At 46.9% G+C, this 17,502-nt stretch overlaps 1 protein-coding gene across 2 annotated transcripts in view; it reads right to left on the bottom strand.

Annotated features, from left to right (window-relative positions):
• CLIC5 (chloride intracellular channel 5) overlaps positions 1–17,502 on the bottom strand; it is a 169,590-nt gene that overhangs the window by 10,067 nt on the left and 142,021 nt on the right. For both annotated transcript variants that reach the window (XM_040249537.1, XM_040249538.1), the window contains exon 5: positions 770–954. In XM_040249537.1, coding sequence (XP_040105471.1) covers positions 770–954 — 185 coding nt within the window. The remainder of the gene's footprint in view (positions 1–769; positions 955–17,502) is intronic.

The raw sequence follows: 17,502 nt of genomic DNA, 5'->3' as shown, positions 1-17,502 counted from the left end.
CTGATAGGAAAGATTACGCTCTGTGTCACCCATGATTGGGAAGTGCAATGGTAGCAAAAATAATTATCATTTCTTGCAACCTCCAGCTTTTTAACTAGTAGAAGAGGAAGATGCTGTCTGCCTGCCCCAAGGAATGGCTATAGGAAATCAGAAGGTGGGTCTGCCCACAAAGAAAACACGTATATGAGATCATGCTTAATAGAGATCATGAGGTAGTGGGTAGCCAGTGAAGACCTATGATGAAAAGGTAAGGAAGAGGTCTTTGGAGTGACAAGACTGTATGTAACTACATATAATAGGATTGCTGTTGTTTCATCTCTAAGTCATATCCCACTCTTTTTTTTTGACTCCAAGGACTGTGGCCCACCAGGGTCTTCTGTCCATGGGATTTCCCAGAGTACTGGAGCAGGTTGCCATTTCCTTCTCCAGGGGATCTTCCAGCCCCAGGATCGAACCCATGTCTCCTGCACTGGCAGCAGATTCTCTACCACTGAGCCAGCAGAGAAGCCCTTACCACACGGCAGGCATCTTCAGGCCACATCTAGTCTCCCAACAGCCCTGGTTCAGCAACACATGCCTGTGTTCCTGGAGCTCAGAGGGGCCACACAGCCAGCATGCAGCAGAGGTTGACTTTGGGTCCCTGTTCACGAGATTTTCAAACTCGGATTCTCTATCAGCAGGCGGCCCTGTCCTTGTCTCATCCTCACAAGAGACCTGGGCCTTCGACGGAACCAGATCTGGGGGGCACCCACAGGTAGAGCGCTCTTACCTTGACCACATGGAGCTTGGGCAACAGGTTGCAGTCGGCCAGGGTCAGCTCGTCTCCATCCAGGAACTTGCGCCGGGAGCCCTTTTCATCATCCCCACGAGTGTCAGCATCGATCTCCTCTGGCAGAGGGGTGTTCAGGTAGTCGTCCAGCTTCTTCAGAGCCTTGGTCAGGCCTCGCTCAAGGGCTGGCGTGGAACAGCAAGGGGAGTGTCTTTAGTCAGCCTCCTTGCCACTGGATGCAGCCACGGGGACTTCAGGGTAAAGGAGCTTATCCAGAACCCTGTCTTATTAGTGCCCCACATACTAAAGGGCTTCTTGATGAAAGTGAAAGAAGAGAGTGAAAAGCTTGGCTTAAAACTCAACAGTCAGAAAACTAAGATCATGGCATTTGGTCCCATCACTTCATGGCAAATAGATGGGAAACAATGGAAACAGTGAGAGACTTTATTTTGGGGGGCTTCAAAATCACTGCTGCAGTCCATGGGGTCTCTACGAGTCGGACACGACTGAGTGACATCCCTTTCACTTTTCACTTTCATGCATTGGAGAAGGAAATGGCAACCCACTCCAGTGTTCTTGCCTGGAGAATCCCAGGGATGGGGGAGCCTGGTGGGCTGCCGTCTATGGGGTCGCACAGAGTTGGACACAACTGAAGCGACTTAGCAGTAGCAGCAGCAAAATCACTGCAGATGGTGACTGCAGCCATGAAATTAAAAGATGCTTGCTCCCTGGAAGAAAAGTTATGACCAACCTAGACAGCATATTAAAAAGTAGAGACACTACTTTGCCAACCAAGGTCCGTCTAGTCAAGGCTATGGTTTTTCCAGTAGTCATGTATGGATGTGAGAGTTGGCCTATCTTTAAAGCTGAGCACCGAAGAATTGATGCTTTTGAACTGTAGTGTTGGAGAAGACTCTTGAGAGTCCCTTGGACAGCAAGGAGATCCAACCAATCCATCCTAAAGGAAATCAGTCCTGAATATTCATTGGAAAGATTCATGCTGAAGCTGAAAGTCCAACACTTTGGTCACCTGATGTGAAGAACTGACTCATTTGAAAAAACCCTGATGCTGGGAATGATTGAAGGTGGAAGGAGAAGGGGACGACAGAGGATGAGATGGTTGGATGGCATCACTGACTCAATGGACATGAGTTTGAGCAAGCTCCAAGAGTTGGTGATGGACAGGGAAGCCTGGAATGCTGCAGTCCATGGGGTTAAAAAGAGTCAGACATGACTGAGCGGCTGAACTGAACTGAACTGAACACACACCAAAGAATCTGACAGCCAGTACACCATGCCATAGGGGAGTATTGAAAGTGAAAGTGAAAGTGAAGTCGCTCAGTCATGTCCAAGTCTTTGTGACCCCGTGGACTGTAGCCCACCAAGCTCCTCTGTCCATGGGATTCTCCAGGCAAGAATACTGGAGTAGGTTGGCATTTCCTTCTCCAGGGGATCTTCCCGACCCAGGGATCGAACCCAGGTCTCCTGCATTGCAGGCAGACGCTTTAACCTCTGAGCCACCAGGGAAGCCCAATGGGAGTATTAAACAGCCTGAAAAAGTGAACCTTAACCAAACAGTAAACACTTGCTAGTCCATTTTAAAAAAAGATAATGTAAATACAGAAATACAACCATCAGGATATCTATCAAAGCCTTTATAGTTCTCATCTCCAGCAGATACCATAATAATTATCAATTTTCATTTTCTTATTTTGCTTAACCAAATTTTGCCAATATTCTGCAATTAATCCACATACTAATTTTGTAGGAAGAAAAGGCTATTAAATAAGGAAATAACAGCTATATAGACATCCTAGAACAGAGATAGGCACCAGATTTGGGGGAAGCCTTAGCCTTGGCTAACCCAACCTGAGAAAGAGAGGGGTCAAGGCTTCCAGGAAGACAGGACATAGGACAGTGAGTACCCGTGTCCAGGGTTGCCCCAGAGAACCAGTGGATATCAAGGAGGCATCCTTGAGTTTAATTTAGAGGAGCTGTTCTAAAGTGTTAGTCTCTGAGTTGTGCCTGACTCGCAACGCCATGGACTGTAGCTCTCCAGGCTTCTCTGTCCATGGAATTCTCCAAGCAAGTATACTAGAATGGGTAGCCATTCCCTTCTCCAAGGGATTTTCCTGACCCAGGGATGGAACCCAGGCCTTCTGCATTGCAGGCGGATTCTTTACTGTTGAGCCACCAGGGAAGCCCACAGCAGTCTAAAATGGAAGGGCGAATAAAACAGGCAGTGGGCTCCCCCAGAAATGTGCAACCCTGGATGCATGGAAACCTGTCCCTCAAGGAGGGAACATCCAAGGGAAGATAATAGGGCAGAAGACTTTTCCAGCCTTGCCCCAGTGACTATCTCGCCAATAATTCATTTACATATAACAGCAGAACAGAGACTTCCCTGGAAGAAAATTTCTTGAACTGAATAAAAAGGAAAACACAACATATCAACTTAAAAATTATATATATATATATATATATATAAAAGAACAGAACAAAATACTCAAAGGAGCAGCTATAGGATGTCACCATCACTCAGAGTCATTCTCTAGCCTAGAAACTGTCTACCTAGGCTCCGAGAACAAAGCCAGAGGAGATGGCTGGCCAAGTCACTGGCCACCGCATCTGCGTTATCAGTCCCAGCACTCCGTACCCCCAGCCCCCACCCCACCCCCAGGGCTGTTTCTTCCAGACTCTGGTTTAGAGCATGACACTGAGAGGATAGGAATCAGTCCGGATGTTAATTCCAGCAGATGAAAGGGAGGAGTTGCCCCCAAAGGAAGAGCCCAGAGGGTTGTGCTCTTGTTCAGATTTTTCCCAAATGTGCCTTCTCTCAGCCCCTCCTCACATAATTCATGTCTGTCTTTTCATAGAGAGCCTTTGTCGGAGACAATGAAATGACACCAGCCCAAGATACGGCCATTGAACACTTGCTGGAATGTTTGAAAACAGGCTGGAGGTTGGACGGGGTTTCTCAACACTTCCTTCTCCCTGGTGTGGCATTTGAACTTGGACTTCACCATCTGCTTTGTGTTTCCAGTTTGGGAGAAAAGACTGAGTGGGGCTGGGAAAAATGCTTGTAGTCCCCTTAGTAATTGTCTAGACTGGGATGGGACTGCAGGCCTATTCAGCACACCAGCAGAGGGTGGATGCTCCTTAGCACCCCACCCCACCCCTATCCAAACAGCTGTGATTTATATTGGGTCTGTTTGCTTCCACAAATCCTGCAGCCCCTTTCAGTTACGGAGATGATAACAAAATCTTGCTTCTAATGGAGAAAGGAACAATCAGATTGAATTCCTGTTGAAAAGTGATGAGATGATACCATCTGAGGAAAAGAGACATGGATGGGGTAGGAGACATTGCAGGTTTTAACTCCAAAAGCCCCCTGGACCCCTGAGCTGGTTACTGCCCAAGTGCCCAGTCTTGGAAACATCATGAAATTTGGTAAGAGAGTCTTAGAACAGCAACTGAAGCTCATTAGGGGGATGATTCTGGAGAAATTTAAACTCTCTCTCCAGCAATTTCTCAAGGTGGATGGGTTAAGTTTGAGAATGGCCAAGGTCATTGCCTCAGTCACTCAGTCGTGTCCGACTCTTTGCGACTGAAGCACGCCAGGCTACCCTGTCCATCACCAACTCCCAGAGCTTGCTCAAACTCATGTCCATCGAGTTGGTAATACCATCCAACCATCTCATCCTCTGTCGTCCCCTTCTCCTCCTTACGTCACAACCATGACCTCATTGCCTAAGTCACAACCATGACCCACCAAGTAATACACCACGTGCGGATGCTCTGAGGACGCCCTGTGTGTATCAGTTGCATCACTCCTGTTTACGGGTTTTCGATTAGGAATGTGAAGGTCAGAAATGGAGATAATCATGGTAGAGAGGAGAGGAAGCCGCAGAGAGGGTCCACGTGACAGAACTAATCTTGTGTTTAGATTCTGAGCCCACCCAGGGTAAGTTTTAGGGCTTCCCAGGTAGCACAGTGGTAAAGAATCCTCCTGCCAATGCAGGAGACACAAGAGAGGTGGGTTCAATCCTTGGGTCCAGAAGATCCCTGCAGTAGAAAATGGCACTCCACTCTAGTACTCCTGCTTGGAGAATTCCATGGACAGAGGAGCCTGGCGGGCTTCACCTCATGGGGTCGCACAAAGTCAGATAAACGACTGAACACACATACATACTTAAGGGTGAATTTACTGTGATGCTGCTGAGGCTAACGCTCCAAGGCCTTGAACATGACTTTTCAAATTCCCTATTTATTGGATTGACTTTCTACTCCACAAACTCTGGAAATGTCCCTGATCAGGGCACTTTTGAAGTGTGAGCGTGGGCAAGTTCCTCAACCCCTCTGAGTATCACTTTTCTCATCTCAACTATGGGACTAAAGATCTCTTATAAGGCCAGTGGGAGGATTAACTCAGCCAATGCAGGGAAATGAAAGTTCGTCATATGATACCTGGCTCCCATTAGGATATCAGCTAACGACGTTGCTACCATTGTGTTAGCAAACCGGGCGATCATCCTGCTCTCCGTCCCTCAGTCCACACCCTTAGTCAGTATGAAGTGAAGTGGTGAAGTGACAGTCACTCGGTCGTGTCCGACTCTTTGCGATCCCGTGGACTATATAGTCCATGGAATTCTCCAGGCCAGAATACTAGAGTGGGCAGCCTATCCCTTCTCCAGAGGATCTTCCTGACCCAGGAATTGGAGGCAGATTCTTTACCAGCTGAGCTATTGGTCGGTATATCCCTCAATAATCCAAGGTTCAGCAGACCCCGAGACAGCCTAAGCTCCATTTCTGAGCCCCAGTACCTAAAGGAAGAAATTAACAGCTTGGAGCCTGGCTTCTCCCACTGACTGAATGTCCAGCCACAGTCCTGTCTCTTAGCCTCCCTTAGGATCCTTCTCGGTGACAAGCTGTGTTGAGAGGCAGGGCCAGGGGGAGCTAGACATACATGCTTGCATGCCAACACGGTGCTGTGTTACCGAATGACAAAGGCCAGCACCGATATGCTCTCTGCCAGTTCTTTGCTCTTCTACCTGCCAACTCATTGATTCCCCTGATTCTGCCTCAATCTGGCCTCTATAGAGTTTAATGATCTTTTTTGGCTGACGGCACCCAGGTTGTGAAACCGTTGCTGTTGAACTTTTTGCTCTAGTGAGAGTGAAGGGGATGTGAAAGAAAGCAGAGCGACAAGATGATCTTAACTCCTTCCGTGTTGGCATCTGAAACTCTCCCTCCAAAAGACTTCCTCTGAGAGGAGGAAAGGGGGAGCAGAAGGGAGGAGGGAGGGATCCCTTCCACAGCAGCAAGCCAGCCTGAAGCCAGGAGACCCCAAAACCCCCCGACCACTAACGTCCCAGGGACTTGATGGATCTCCAATCCTTGAACGGCTTTCTTCCCCTCTCCACCCCGCCCTTCCTGTAAAGATTTATTCCTTACCACACACAAACGCACTGAGTAAAATATGTGATGAGGAAACAAGGGGAATAGTTCATAAATATTCTCAGCCATATGCAAACAATCTCAAATTTATTTTTCTCTTTCTTAAGGAGGGGAAAAAAATCCACCCATTCCATGATCACTTCCAGATTCATTGAGGTTGATATTACATAAGACCCAATATTGTTTTCTCGTTGTAGAGAAATAATGACTTGGAAACTGCAATTTGAGCTAAGAAAATAATATACTCTTACCCGGGCATGGAGGCTGAATGGAGACCAGGGAGCCAAGACTCAGCCTCCAATGAGCTCTTGCAAGCACGGCTCAGCCCTGCTTTGAGGCGTGCTTTGCTGACATGCTTTATGCAGCAGGGGTACCGAGGAGCAAAAAGGGCTGTGCAGACCCCTGGGGGCTCAAAATTCACTTGGAGCCACACAGATGTCACAGGTGAAAGGACTGTGGGCCCGAATTGCTCTGTCCTCAGTCTCTCATATGCGGATTTTCTCTGGCATGTGAGCTTGCAGACAGAGGAGAGCCAGGGGTCCACCTCTGACCGTCGTCTGCAGCCTGAATGGGGGGTCTGTTCACCTCTGCCATGGAGAAGACGGTGGTCACTGGAAGCTGGTCCCACGCCCCTGTACCTGCGCCCTGCTGCGCTTCCTTCACTGCTCGAAGCCTATTCCACAGCAACAGTAAGAAAAACACTGCTGTTCTGAAGTGGACCAGGGGTGTTTACACCACCGATCATTTGAGTACGCAGCGAAGCTACCGAGATGAGAGCTATCATTCATTTCCATTGAACAGATAAAGAAATTGAGTCTCAGTCTCACCCAAGGCACACCGGCCTGTGCCAGCAGGTTGTTCAAACGACTCCTGGGATGTACCACGAAGAACATACCTGGTTTTGTTTTTAACCACTCTGGTCTTCCTTACAAGCTCCCAACCCCCTTGGGTAATGGGAAAACCACAGCATTAATTAAGTCCATTCTGGATTAGAACCTAGTTGATGTAATAATCAAAATAGTCCCTCTAGAGCATTCTCAGTCTCTTTTGCATAAAAATGCTCAGTTTCTCAGACAGCCTCCCTCTCCCTGGCTCTTCCCCCTGAGTTAATGCAGAGGGTGGGGGAGGAGACAGAAGTTCTGGGGTCTGCTGGGTGGAAGGCTGGGGCTACCTACCACAGGGGCTGTGTCTCTTCTTAGTGATGCTGCCCCTTCCTGTCCTTCCAGACTTAGTGGGGATAGCGACCTTCCGGTGGTGGTAACAGATGGGACGCTAGCCTCTGTCCAGAACTTTCCTTGAGATGGATACCTGAGCATAGTACCCTGCGAGGCTCTCCAGACACATCTCTAGCTCCCTCTCCTCCTTCATCCCCCAAACATCTCTCTCATTTCCATTTCCTATGTCAGAGATTCCACCAATCACAGAGCAGCAAGCCCCTCCGAAAGATGATTCCTCCAGGCCTAGTTCTTAAAGTGCTAACTTTGAGAAATAAAGGCCATTTAGAACATTTTAAGACAATAGCAAAAAAAAAAAAAAGACAATAGCTTGGCTTACAAGGCTACTCTCTTTTGCAAATGCTATTTTGAGTAACAGAAGCTAAATACTGAATCTTTTTTCTCTTTCTTAGAATTCCTTCTATAGAACCCTAATCTCTCTTGAAGCTGATGCCTAGGACATATTAAAATCGTGTACCCAGGAAGACAAAGAGAAAAATGTTTTCAAAATAGTAGTCCTATTATATGACTTAGGAGCAAACCCAGGATTTAAAACAAGGGCTGTCGGATTCCAAAACTTAAACTTCTTCTACTCTGCAAGGCCATCTCTGGGTGCCAAGGATGGGCCCACGGCTGCTTGGGGGTCCATTCAGACTTCCATCTTCCCACTATGCTGCAGACCATTCTCATATCCCCTTATCCTCTGACAAGAGAGTGGCTGTCAGGGTACCATTCCTCATGTCTTAGCTTCAGCAGTGTGTGTATGCTCAGTCATGTCCAACTCTCATGTGACCCCATGGACTGTAGCCCGCCAGTCCATGGAATTCTCCAGGCCCGAATACTGGAGCGGGTAGCCATTCCCTTCTCCAGGGGATCTTCCCAAGCCAGGGGTTGAACCCGTATCTCCCACACTGTGGGCAGATTCTTTACCATCTGAGCCTGAATGAAGGTTTTACTTCTCATCTTGTCATTTGAGAGTATGTTGATATAAAGGATGAAAAAAGAAATATGCAGCTGTGGTTTGAGGCACACCACAGCAGAGATGCTTCTGACTATCACATACTCTTGGAGAGAAAATACAAAGATGGCAACACCTTGTTGATAGTTTTAAGCATGAATGAAAACGTGGTGGGAATAAGAAAAAAATAAAATAGACTGTTCTATCGCTTCTCCCTTGCCTTTTGGAGGAAGCAGGTTTTCTTTAGAAACTGAGAGAGGTCAGATTGCTCCTGTGAGATGCCCAAGGGCCTAAGATCAAGGAGAGAGGAGGGGGCTGGAACAACAGAATGGTCCAAGAGAGTTGTGAGGGGTGGGGGAAGAGGAGGTACAGGCCAGATGGGCAGAAACGTGGATGCTATCATAAAGAATACAATTTTGAGGAGAGACAAAGATATTATAAGGGGTGTTTAGGACTTTCAGCTTTGTGATGGACAGTGTAATTCCTTCCCATTAAAAATATCCTATGTAAGGATCCACATTCATACCAGGAAGATCCATAATCTTCCAGGTTTGGGGATTAGAGTCGTGTAGCTTGTTTCTGTTGCAAAAGTCCTTAGAGAGAGTAAGATTGCCCAGTTATACTGGGATTACATGAGTATGGATGACCCCACAGAGGTAAAACTATAAAATAGGCAGAAACTGGGGGCCATACCCTCTGATCCACAGTGACCTTTCTAGAACACAGAGCAGGTAAGAGGTGGCTGATCCCCACACTCTCTTGTCTCTTAAAGCTGTATCAATGGGACTTCCCTGGTGGTCCTGTGGCTAAGACTCTGCATTCCCAACGCAGGGGTCCTGGTTCCATCCTTGGTCGAGAAATAGACCCCACATGCCACAGCAAAGACTGAAGGTCCCGTGTGCCACAACTGTGACCTGGCACAGTCACACGCACACACACACGCATATTCATCATAGGTTTATATATATGAGGCTTTCCAGGTGGCACTAGTGGTAAAGAACTCACCAGCCAATGCAGGAGATTGAAGAGACACGAGTTCAATCCCTGGGTCGGGAAGATCCCTTAGAGGAGGGCAAGGCAGCCCACTCCAGTATTCTTGCCTGGAGAATCCCACGGACAGAGGAGCCTGGCAGTCCATAGTGTCACAAAGAGTCAGACACGACTGAAGTGGCTTGAAACTGGCATGTATATATCAGTTGTATCTATGGAGGGTCCTTAGGCCACACTGAGCTGGAAATGGCATCAGGGCTGGCTTCCCTTTATGCTTGGTGGGCCCCTCTCTGCTTTGCCTGGTCTGTCTGTTGGCAGGTCACTGGTATCATCAGGGAAGGGACAGACAGAGTCTGAGTCAGAGGGTGTCAGACAACCCCATACCAGGCTCCCCGAGAAGGCTTGCCATAACAGGCAGAAGCAGGATGCCCAGCATTCTAGTGTTCAGGAGACCTGAGCAGGTTCGGATCCTGCCACTGGTTCTACAGAATCCAGTGCACGGTGGGACTTAGAGATCATCATTATTGTTATCATCATTATTATAGCTGTAGAACGTAAGTTTATGAAAACGTGGAGCAAGGAGAGACTGAGTGAAAGATTAAGAGCAACAGATCAACTCGAGGCTGAAGCGGGGTGTCTGAAGTGATGCTCATCCAATCACCCCAGAACTTCCCAGGTCCAAGGAGAGTTAGGGGAGCTCAGAGGGTGAAGCCCTCTCCCGCATTCCCCTACATGCCCAGGACCCCAAGTCGCCTGGGATCATCTCCTTGGGTTTAGCCTTGTTCTCTCCAGGTGAGAAACTTTCTTGGCCTGATAGTCTGGAGAATCCGCGTTTACTTTGGCATCAGACCAGGGAAGAGTGGACTTGGCCTCACGGAGAGGAAGATGCTGTCAAATCGGCTCCGTCTGTGACAGGCTCATAGGTGGGAAACAGTTCCCGGGCCCTCGTCTCTAGGTGCTGGTGAAAACAGGAAAGGTAGAAAGATAGTGGTTTATGGGAAAGCACCAGCAACTTCAGCAGACCCCTGCCGTTCCTTCGTGTGGCATCAGCTGAGCTTGCGAAGAGTCCGCGGCTCAGGCTGCCAGGAACATTATTTCCCAGTTCTAGGAAGGACTGGGGCCTTGAATGGGAGTGAGTTGAAATGACAGACTCCTATGGTTCTTCCAATAAAAGGCCAGTAAATAACTCCCTACCCCCAAGGCAGGATTCAGCTCTAACCACGATGGTGGATTGGGATCTAGGACATCATTGCAGGCTTCCTACCTCCCTTTGGTGGAGAGAATCACCTAGTGAATGGGGCATTTTCTGATAGATTTCTAAAGAATGCCAAAGGCTTGTCCTTGAGAAGAGACAGACCCTCCGTACAGCTTCCTCCTCAAGCCCTGTAGGGGATCATTGTGAGTTATACAGCTCCACAAATCAACTTTATGTTTGCCCTTTGTTCCAAAGTATTATTCCCCATAACAATAAGCAAAGACAACAAACATTTTTCTTTAAGAAATACAAGTCTTTGCCAATTACTGTTCATTGTTCAGTTGCTAAGTCGTATCCGACTCTTAGAGACCTCAGGCACTGCAGCATGCCAGGCTTCCCCGTCCTTCATTATCTCCCGGAGTTAGCGCCAACAAATCATTTATTAGGGTGTGTTTAAAACACAGGCATGGTAGAGCATTTAGGACCATCCAACATGCCTTTCATAAGCTATTTTTTAAAAGTATGAAGCGAGGTATGGATCACAGAGACAATTCCAGATTCAAATCATCTGCTGCGTCTCCTAAAAGCCACCGTAAATTTGAAGAGAAGGATTATCACTTAGCTCTTCACATATAGGTTTCCTTGTGTGAACACAGTCTGTACCATGTAAACACCCCAGATGTTTACTTACGAACAGGAGGAGAGAGACAGAGAAACACTGAATGGAGAGAGAGCCCGCCGAAGAGGAAAACTGCGGGAATTCACCAGGGAGGGGAAAAAACTAGCTGGAGCCGCCCGCAGAGAATGTGGTCCCCATTAGGGAGCCTGGTCCAGACGTTTGTGATGGGGATGTGGCGCCCCCTTCTGGCCCTTCCTTCAGCAAAGAAAACTCCTGCAGCTTTTAAAGCAAACGTTCTATGTGTGTTTTCTATTAGGCTTTCCAGAAACTCATAAATGGTTGTAAACCCCATTGTGCTAATAGGAAGAGCAACATAAATGCTGACTGAAGCTATTAATGCTGGTTGTAGTTTATGCTGTGGACTGAATCAGGCTGAAAACGGGGAGTATTTTTACGGTGAGTTTCTAACAGGTTGTTTTTAAGTATCAGCCCATAGCTTCGGTGGGGTGCTGATGTTCAGACATTTGGAATGAACTTCTCAAGGGGGGGGGTCAACTTTCTCGGTCATCTGTTCCAGAGTTTAGACCTAGAGACTTTGTTTTTCAACTTGCAAACCCCTCCAAACAGGCTGAAATTATTTAACCGCACTCTGCCTTCTTCATCCTCAAATAGCAACATCTTTTACATAAGAGCCATTAGCAATTTAAAAAGCGGCCAGAGTGCCATCATAGCTCTCTATTTAAATATTTGTTGGTTCTAGTCATTTTGCGACTATCCTATAATAGGTTATATAGTTGGTCCATTCTTTGATTTGTCAAATAGGTTTCTATGGAGCGCCCTCTATGGGCAAGGTTTGGAACTCTTAGTCCCCCAAGGATTGCTGAATTAGGACTTCAGCAGTAAAGCTGGGATTGTTGGGCACTAACAGCGACGTATACGCGGTAGTTGTTCAATCAGTATTTGCTGTTTTATGAGTTGATTTGATCCCAGTTTGCTAAATGACCTACCCAACCCTTATTCGACAACTCAGTCTGAAAAAAGTGGAAACCCTTGTTCAACAACCCAGTTGAACATTTTCCATAACGGACTATATTAAAGATAGTGTGCGCAGACCACAGGACCGGTTGCCTAGGTTGGTATCCCGGATTGGCCACGTACTAGCTTAACCTCTGGTGTCTCAGTTTCCTCATCTGCAAAACAGATCACAGTGCGGTATACCTTACAGGGTGGCCGTGAATAACACCTGCAGAAGTCTCGGCTGGTGCTTGGCATGCAGTCAGTGGTTGCTACGTACCGTGGGGTAATGCTGATATATAAGGACCAAAGCTACAAAACACCTAATAAATTCTTAGAGTTGGGAGGAAAAGGACTGCCAGATAAATACTGTGCTTGACCGGTCCTTTGCCCTAAGGAAGTCAGGCTGGATGAATCAGGTAGCGTTCCTTTCTGAGTGTTCAGCTGGTCCTTTCACTCTGACTCTGCTGCCGTGACCACAGCTGCACCAGAGTAAGCCCTCTCCTTAGCAGTCATGCAATGAGGCAAACTTAAGAGGTTAAGTTGAGGCGGGGGTTGCGGATGACTGACACTTTTGCAGAAGTTCCCAGATTCTGCACAGTGACACCCTCCCCTCTCTTACTCAGAGCAGATCTCTGGGTGCCCACTGCTGTCCCCCAATATGGATTACATTAGGGGAAGAAACTCTCCCCTGGGTATTATAACTTTTACTAAACAACTTTTACTACACGAAGTACAGTACACTACAAGAAGTCTTACATCTTCTAAAGTTTGAACCAAGAGTGTCTCAGATTAAGTGTACAATTTTATACTTCTGTCTCCTAAAATCTAAGTGGGGTAATGATTCAGATTTAGTCAAGCCCAAGGGAGAATTTGAAATAGTATGCCTTTTTTTTTGGCATGGCTAGATCAGATATTTTCACGCAGTTTTTTCTTTGTTTTAATCATCTTAAGTTGAAAGTAGATTATATGCAAGAGTTCACTTTTACCGTCTTTCTTACCAAGAGAACCCAGATTTGTTCAGAGTAGCAACAAGCTGGGTCACAATTATTTTTTTTCCAGACCCCCAGACTAGGGGAAGCCAAATGATCAAGTTCTTCCCAATGATATACAAGTGGAAATTGACGGATAGGCTTCGAGAAAGAAAGGCCTGGAACTCAGATGTAATGTCTGGAAGTGGAGCAACTATCTCGTGCATGCAGATGTGAGTCACATACTCAAGATGGAGAATCAGATGCTCCAAGGAGCTGGATCCATGACTTCTTAAAGAACTACAACTGCCTGGAACTCTCTCCTCTCTGGATTTTTTGTGATGTGAGAAAGGCAAACACCTATTAAAAAGTAAACATTTATAAAAATTGCTTAGATTAGAGCAGAGCATGGCATATAGGAAAATGCGACATAGGTTTTTCACTATGTAAACACGGCATAAATATTTGATTAGCTTCTGTGATCAGGTTTCTATTATATGCAGCCAAATACAACCTTTGCCAGTATACATATTGCCAATATTTCATTATTACATTATTATTTTAGCACCTGGGCAGTGCCTGGTACTGAACATGTGTTCGTTGTAAGAACGAACTATTCAGTGGGGTTTGAGGAAAGATGAGAGGCCCTAAAATGTAACTCTATACATCTCCCTATGCTTATGCAACAGGCCTCCTGTCCTCAGAGAACCTGTGATGGTTGCTTTCTCTGCGTGATGAGAGAGCTTGGTTTCTGGAGGATGGATGCAGGGATTTCATTTGTTTGGCCTGGCGTGCCCTCCTGCAACATCATCAGAGCCAAATGAGAAGCAGAGGCCACCACCAACCTGCACCCCTCTGCCAAGTGACACAGGCAGAACGGAGACCAGGGCCAGACCTGGGCAGAGTGCTGAGAAAGCGTGCTTTGCCATCCCCACCACGGAAACAAAACAGGGATAACTGTGGATGCAAATGCCAGTGGACATGTGACCATCAGAGGCAGACCTGGGCGCAGGGGCCTGAGAAATCATGAAGTGGGATGCTCTCCCCTGGAACTTTCAGGAGTGCAAGGGGTTCTGGACAGGGGCACAGGTAGACCCATGACTTACTATGATCCAGATCACTAAATGCTTCCTTGACTAGGGGTTCCTAGAAAAATAAGGTGTCCCCTGGCTTCTGGCTGGAAGAACACTAGAATTCAGTCTGGTGTGTTTACTCTTCTGACTCTTCATGACGTTTCACCTTTAACACCAAATATAATGTTCCTTGAGTGTAGTTACAAAATTGAGAGTGACAAGAAAAATATCATTTAAGCCAACACTGCCACCGCCACCACACTGACAGTCTTCGTGCGGGGAACTGTTCAGATTTTTACACTCTTATCGATTGGTTTTAAATGAAGTTCGCTCTTTTTTCCTACTATGAGACTGGATTTAATATAACAGAGGTTATAAAAGCCTTACGTGTTCTCAGCTGAGCGACAGTTCTAGCTATAGAGCGTCATCACATTTAAACAGAAACTGGGAAGTGTCGGGGTGATCAGGAGAATGGGTCAGGCTTTACAGGGGAGTGTTGGGTGGGCTGGGGCAGGAAGCAGACTGGAGGAGATGCTCCTGACACGGGAAGGCAGGGTCAGCCCTTTCATCCTCTCTCAGTAAACAAGCAGGCAGGGTCGGAGCATCTCAGGGTGCTTAAGATACAGTTTATTGATTCCTTCAGCGAGTGTTTATTGAGCACCTGCTCTGGGCTAGAGGCTGAGCTGGGCTCTGGGGATAATGATGATGAATGAGATACAGGCAGCCCATCTCCATGGAGACGGCTGCCTAGACAGACCCTGCTTCTCAAAGCTCCCTCCTGGACCAGCGGCATCAGGACCACCTGGGAGTTCTCAGGCCCCACCCTAGACCTGCTGCATCACTGCCTGCACTGTCACAAGACCCCTGGGGGACTGAGATGTCCATTCAGCTCGGAAGATGGTCCGGGTAATGAGGCAAACAAAATGAAGTGCTGTTTGTCTCTTAGGTCTTAAACATATGCATCTATTTAGCTGATGAGGCGTCTCAGGCTAAATTCACCAATAGGCTGGAGTTGGGCTGGGATACCTTCTGGAAAGACAGTTCAAGAGCAGAGTTTTTTGAGAAAGCTAAAGGTTTTAAAGTCAAATTTCTATGTGGAAACACTGTTTTGTTTTAATAAATTATCCTATCTAACTACTGATAAATACCACGCTGAATTTCACCTCTGGCTTCAATTCTTATGTTTTAGTATCACTCATTTATAGCAAAAGAATTTAAAGCTGAGAAATGCCTGATCCTGCCTCTGTCCCTGGCTCCATCATGTCTTCTGAACAGTTTATCCACCCTTGAGCTTTCTTTGCGAGAAATGGATAGAATGATGCCCAGAATCCTGCCTGGATAAGACTGAGACAGATTTGACAAGCAGGGTTCATAGTTGGGGTGTTTGAAGTTTTGGTTAGAAGGTCTGGCCCACCACCTGGATTTTACATCTTGTCATTTTCAGCCCCAGCTCTACCCCAAATGGGGAACCCATTCTACCGGTTCACCTCCCCAGGGCCATTCCCCACCAAGAGTCAACAGAGAAGACGGGGACTTTTCTCTCAAAGCCATGTTCCAACCACAGAGAGGGGACTATGAGTGAAGTCACTGTATAAACCTACTACAACGCCCCCGACCGGTATGCTGGGAGACCCCCACCATGTCTTGTGGCCAATACAACTTTACATGCAAGCACATTCTTTTTCAGGTTAATTGATCTGTGACCCTGTGTATTTAAGGTGCTATGTACAGTAAGTCCCCTACATACATAAGAGCTCCATTCGGAGTCAGCCAGTCAGTTCAGTCACTCAGTCGTGTCTGACTCTTTGTGACCCCATGAACTGCAGCACACCAGGCTTCCCTGTCCATGACCAACTCCTGGAGCTTGCTCAAACTCATGTCCATTAAGTCAGTGATGCCATCCAATCATCTCATCCTCTGTCATCCCCTCCTCCTCCTGTCTTCAGTCTTTCCCAGCATCAGGGTCATTTCCAATGAGTCGGTTCTTCACATTAGGTGGCCAAAGTATTGGAGCTTCAGCTTCAGTATCAGTCCTTCCAATGAATATTCAGAGCTGATTTCCTTTAGGGTTGACTGGTTTGACCACCTTGCAGTCCAAGGGACTCTCAAACTCTTCTCCAACACCACAGTTCAAAAGCACCAATTCTTCAGTGCTCAGCTTTCTTTACGGTCCAACTCTCACATCCATACATGACTACTGGGAAGACCATAGCTGTGACTAGATGGACCTTTGTCGGCAAAGTAATGTTTCTACTTTTTAATATGCTGTCTAGGTTAGTCATAGCTCTTCTTCCAGGGAGCAAACATCTTTTAATTTCATGGCTGCAGTCACCATCTGCAGTGATTTTGGAGCCCAAGAAAATAAAGTCTCTCACTGTTTCCATCGTTCCCCATCTATTTGCCATGAAGTGATGGGACCGGATGCCATGATCTTAGTTTTTTGAATGTTGAGGTTTAAGCCAGGTTTTTCACTCCACTCTCCTTTTTCACTCTCATCAAGAGGCTCTTCAGTTCCTCTTCGATTTCTGGCAGAACGGTGGTGTCATCTGTGTATCTGAAGTTATTGATATTTCTCCTGGCAATCTTGATTCCAGCTTGTGCTTCATCCAGCCCGGCATCTCACATAATGTACTTTGCATATAAGTTACATAAACAGGGTGACAATATACAGCCTTGACATACTCCTTTCCCAATTTGGAACCAGTCCGTTGTTCCATGTCTGGTTCTAACTGTTGCTTCTTGACCTGTATACAGATTTCTCAGGAAGCAGGTAAGGTGGTCTGGTACTCCCATCTCTTCGGAGAGTGCTTCGTAAGTCCGATTTGCCTAGGTACTTAACTAACACAACTGGCTGTCTACCGCTGCTTTTATGCTTGCTTCCTGACATCCTGGGCTTGAAATAAAGATACTGTAAGCTATACAGTACTGTACAGCAAAATACACAGAAGCACAGCCACTGTAGAGGACGCACGCGTTACCATGTATGCCCAATACATGAACTAACTTCCGTGACGGGACATGCAAACGCAGATTCACATCTTTGAAAGTTTGTTAAGTTAGGGTTCCTATGTAGGGGACTTCCTGTAATGGTTTCTACTAGTGCACAGAGACATAAGAACACGCACAAGCTGGCGTGTATACGTGGAGGGGGAGAGACAGAGGGACAGCTTGAGTTCCCACGTGCAGACTGCACAGGAGGTATCCACCCCACAGGATAAAGTAACAGTAGCCAGAGGTGAAAG

This window comes from Oryx dammah, unplaced genomic scaffold, assembly GCF_014754425.2.
Source record: "Oryx dammah isolate SB20612 unplaced genomic scaffold, SCBI_Odam_1.1 HiC_scaffold_11, whole genome shotgun sequence".
NCBI lineage: Eukaryota > Metazoa > Chordata > Mammalia > Artiodactyla > Bovidae > Oryx > Oryx dammah.
Note: the sequence above shows the minus strand (reverse complement) of the source record. Positions and strands in the feature narration are given on the sequence as shown.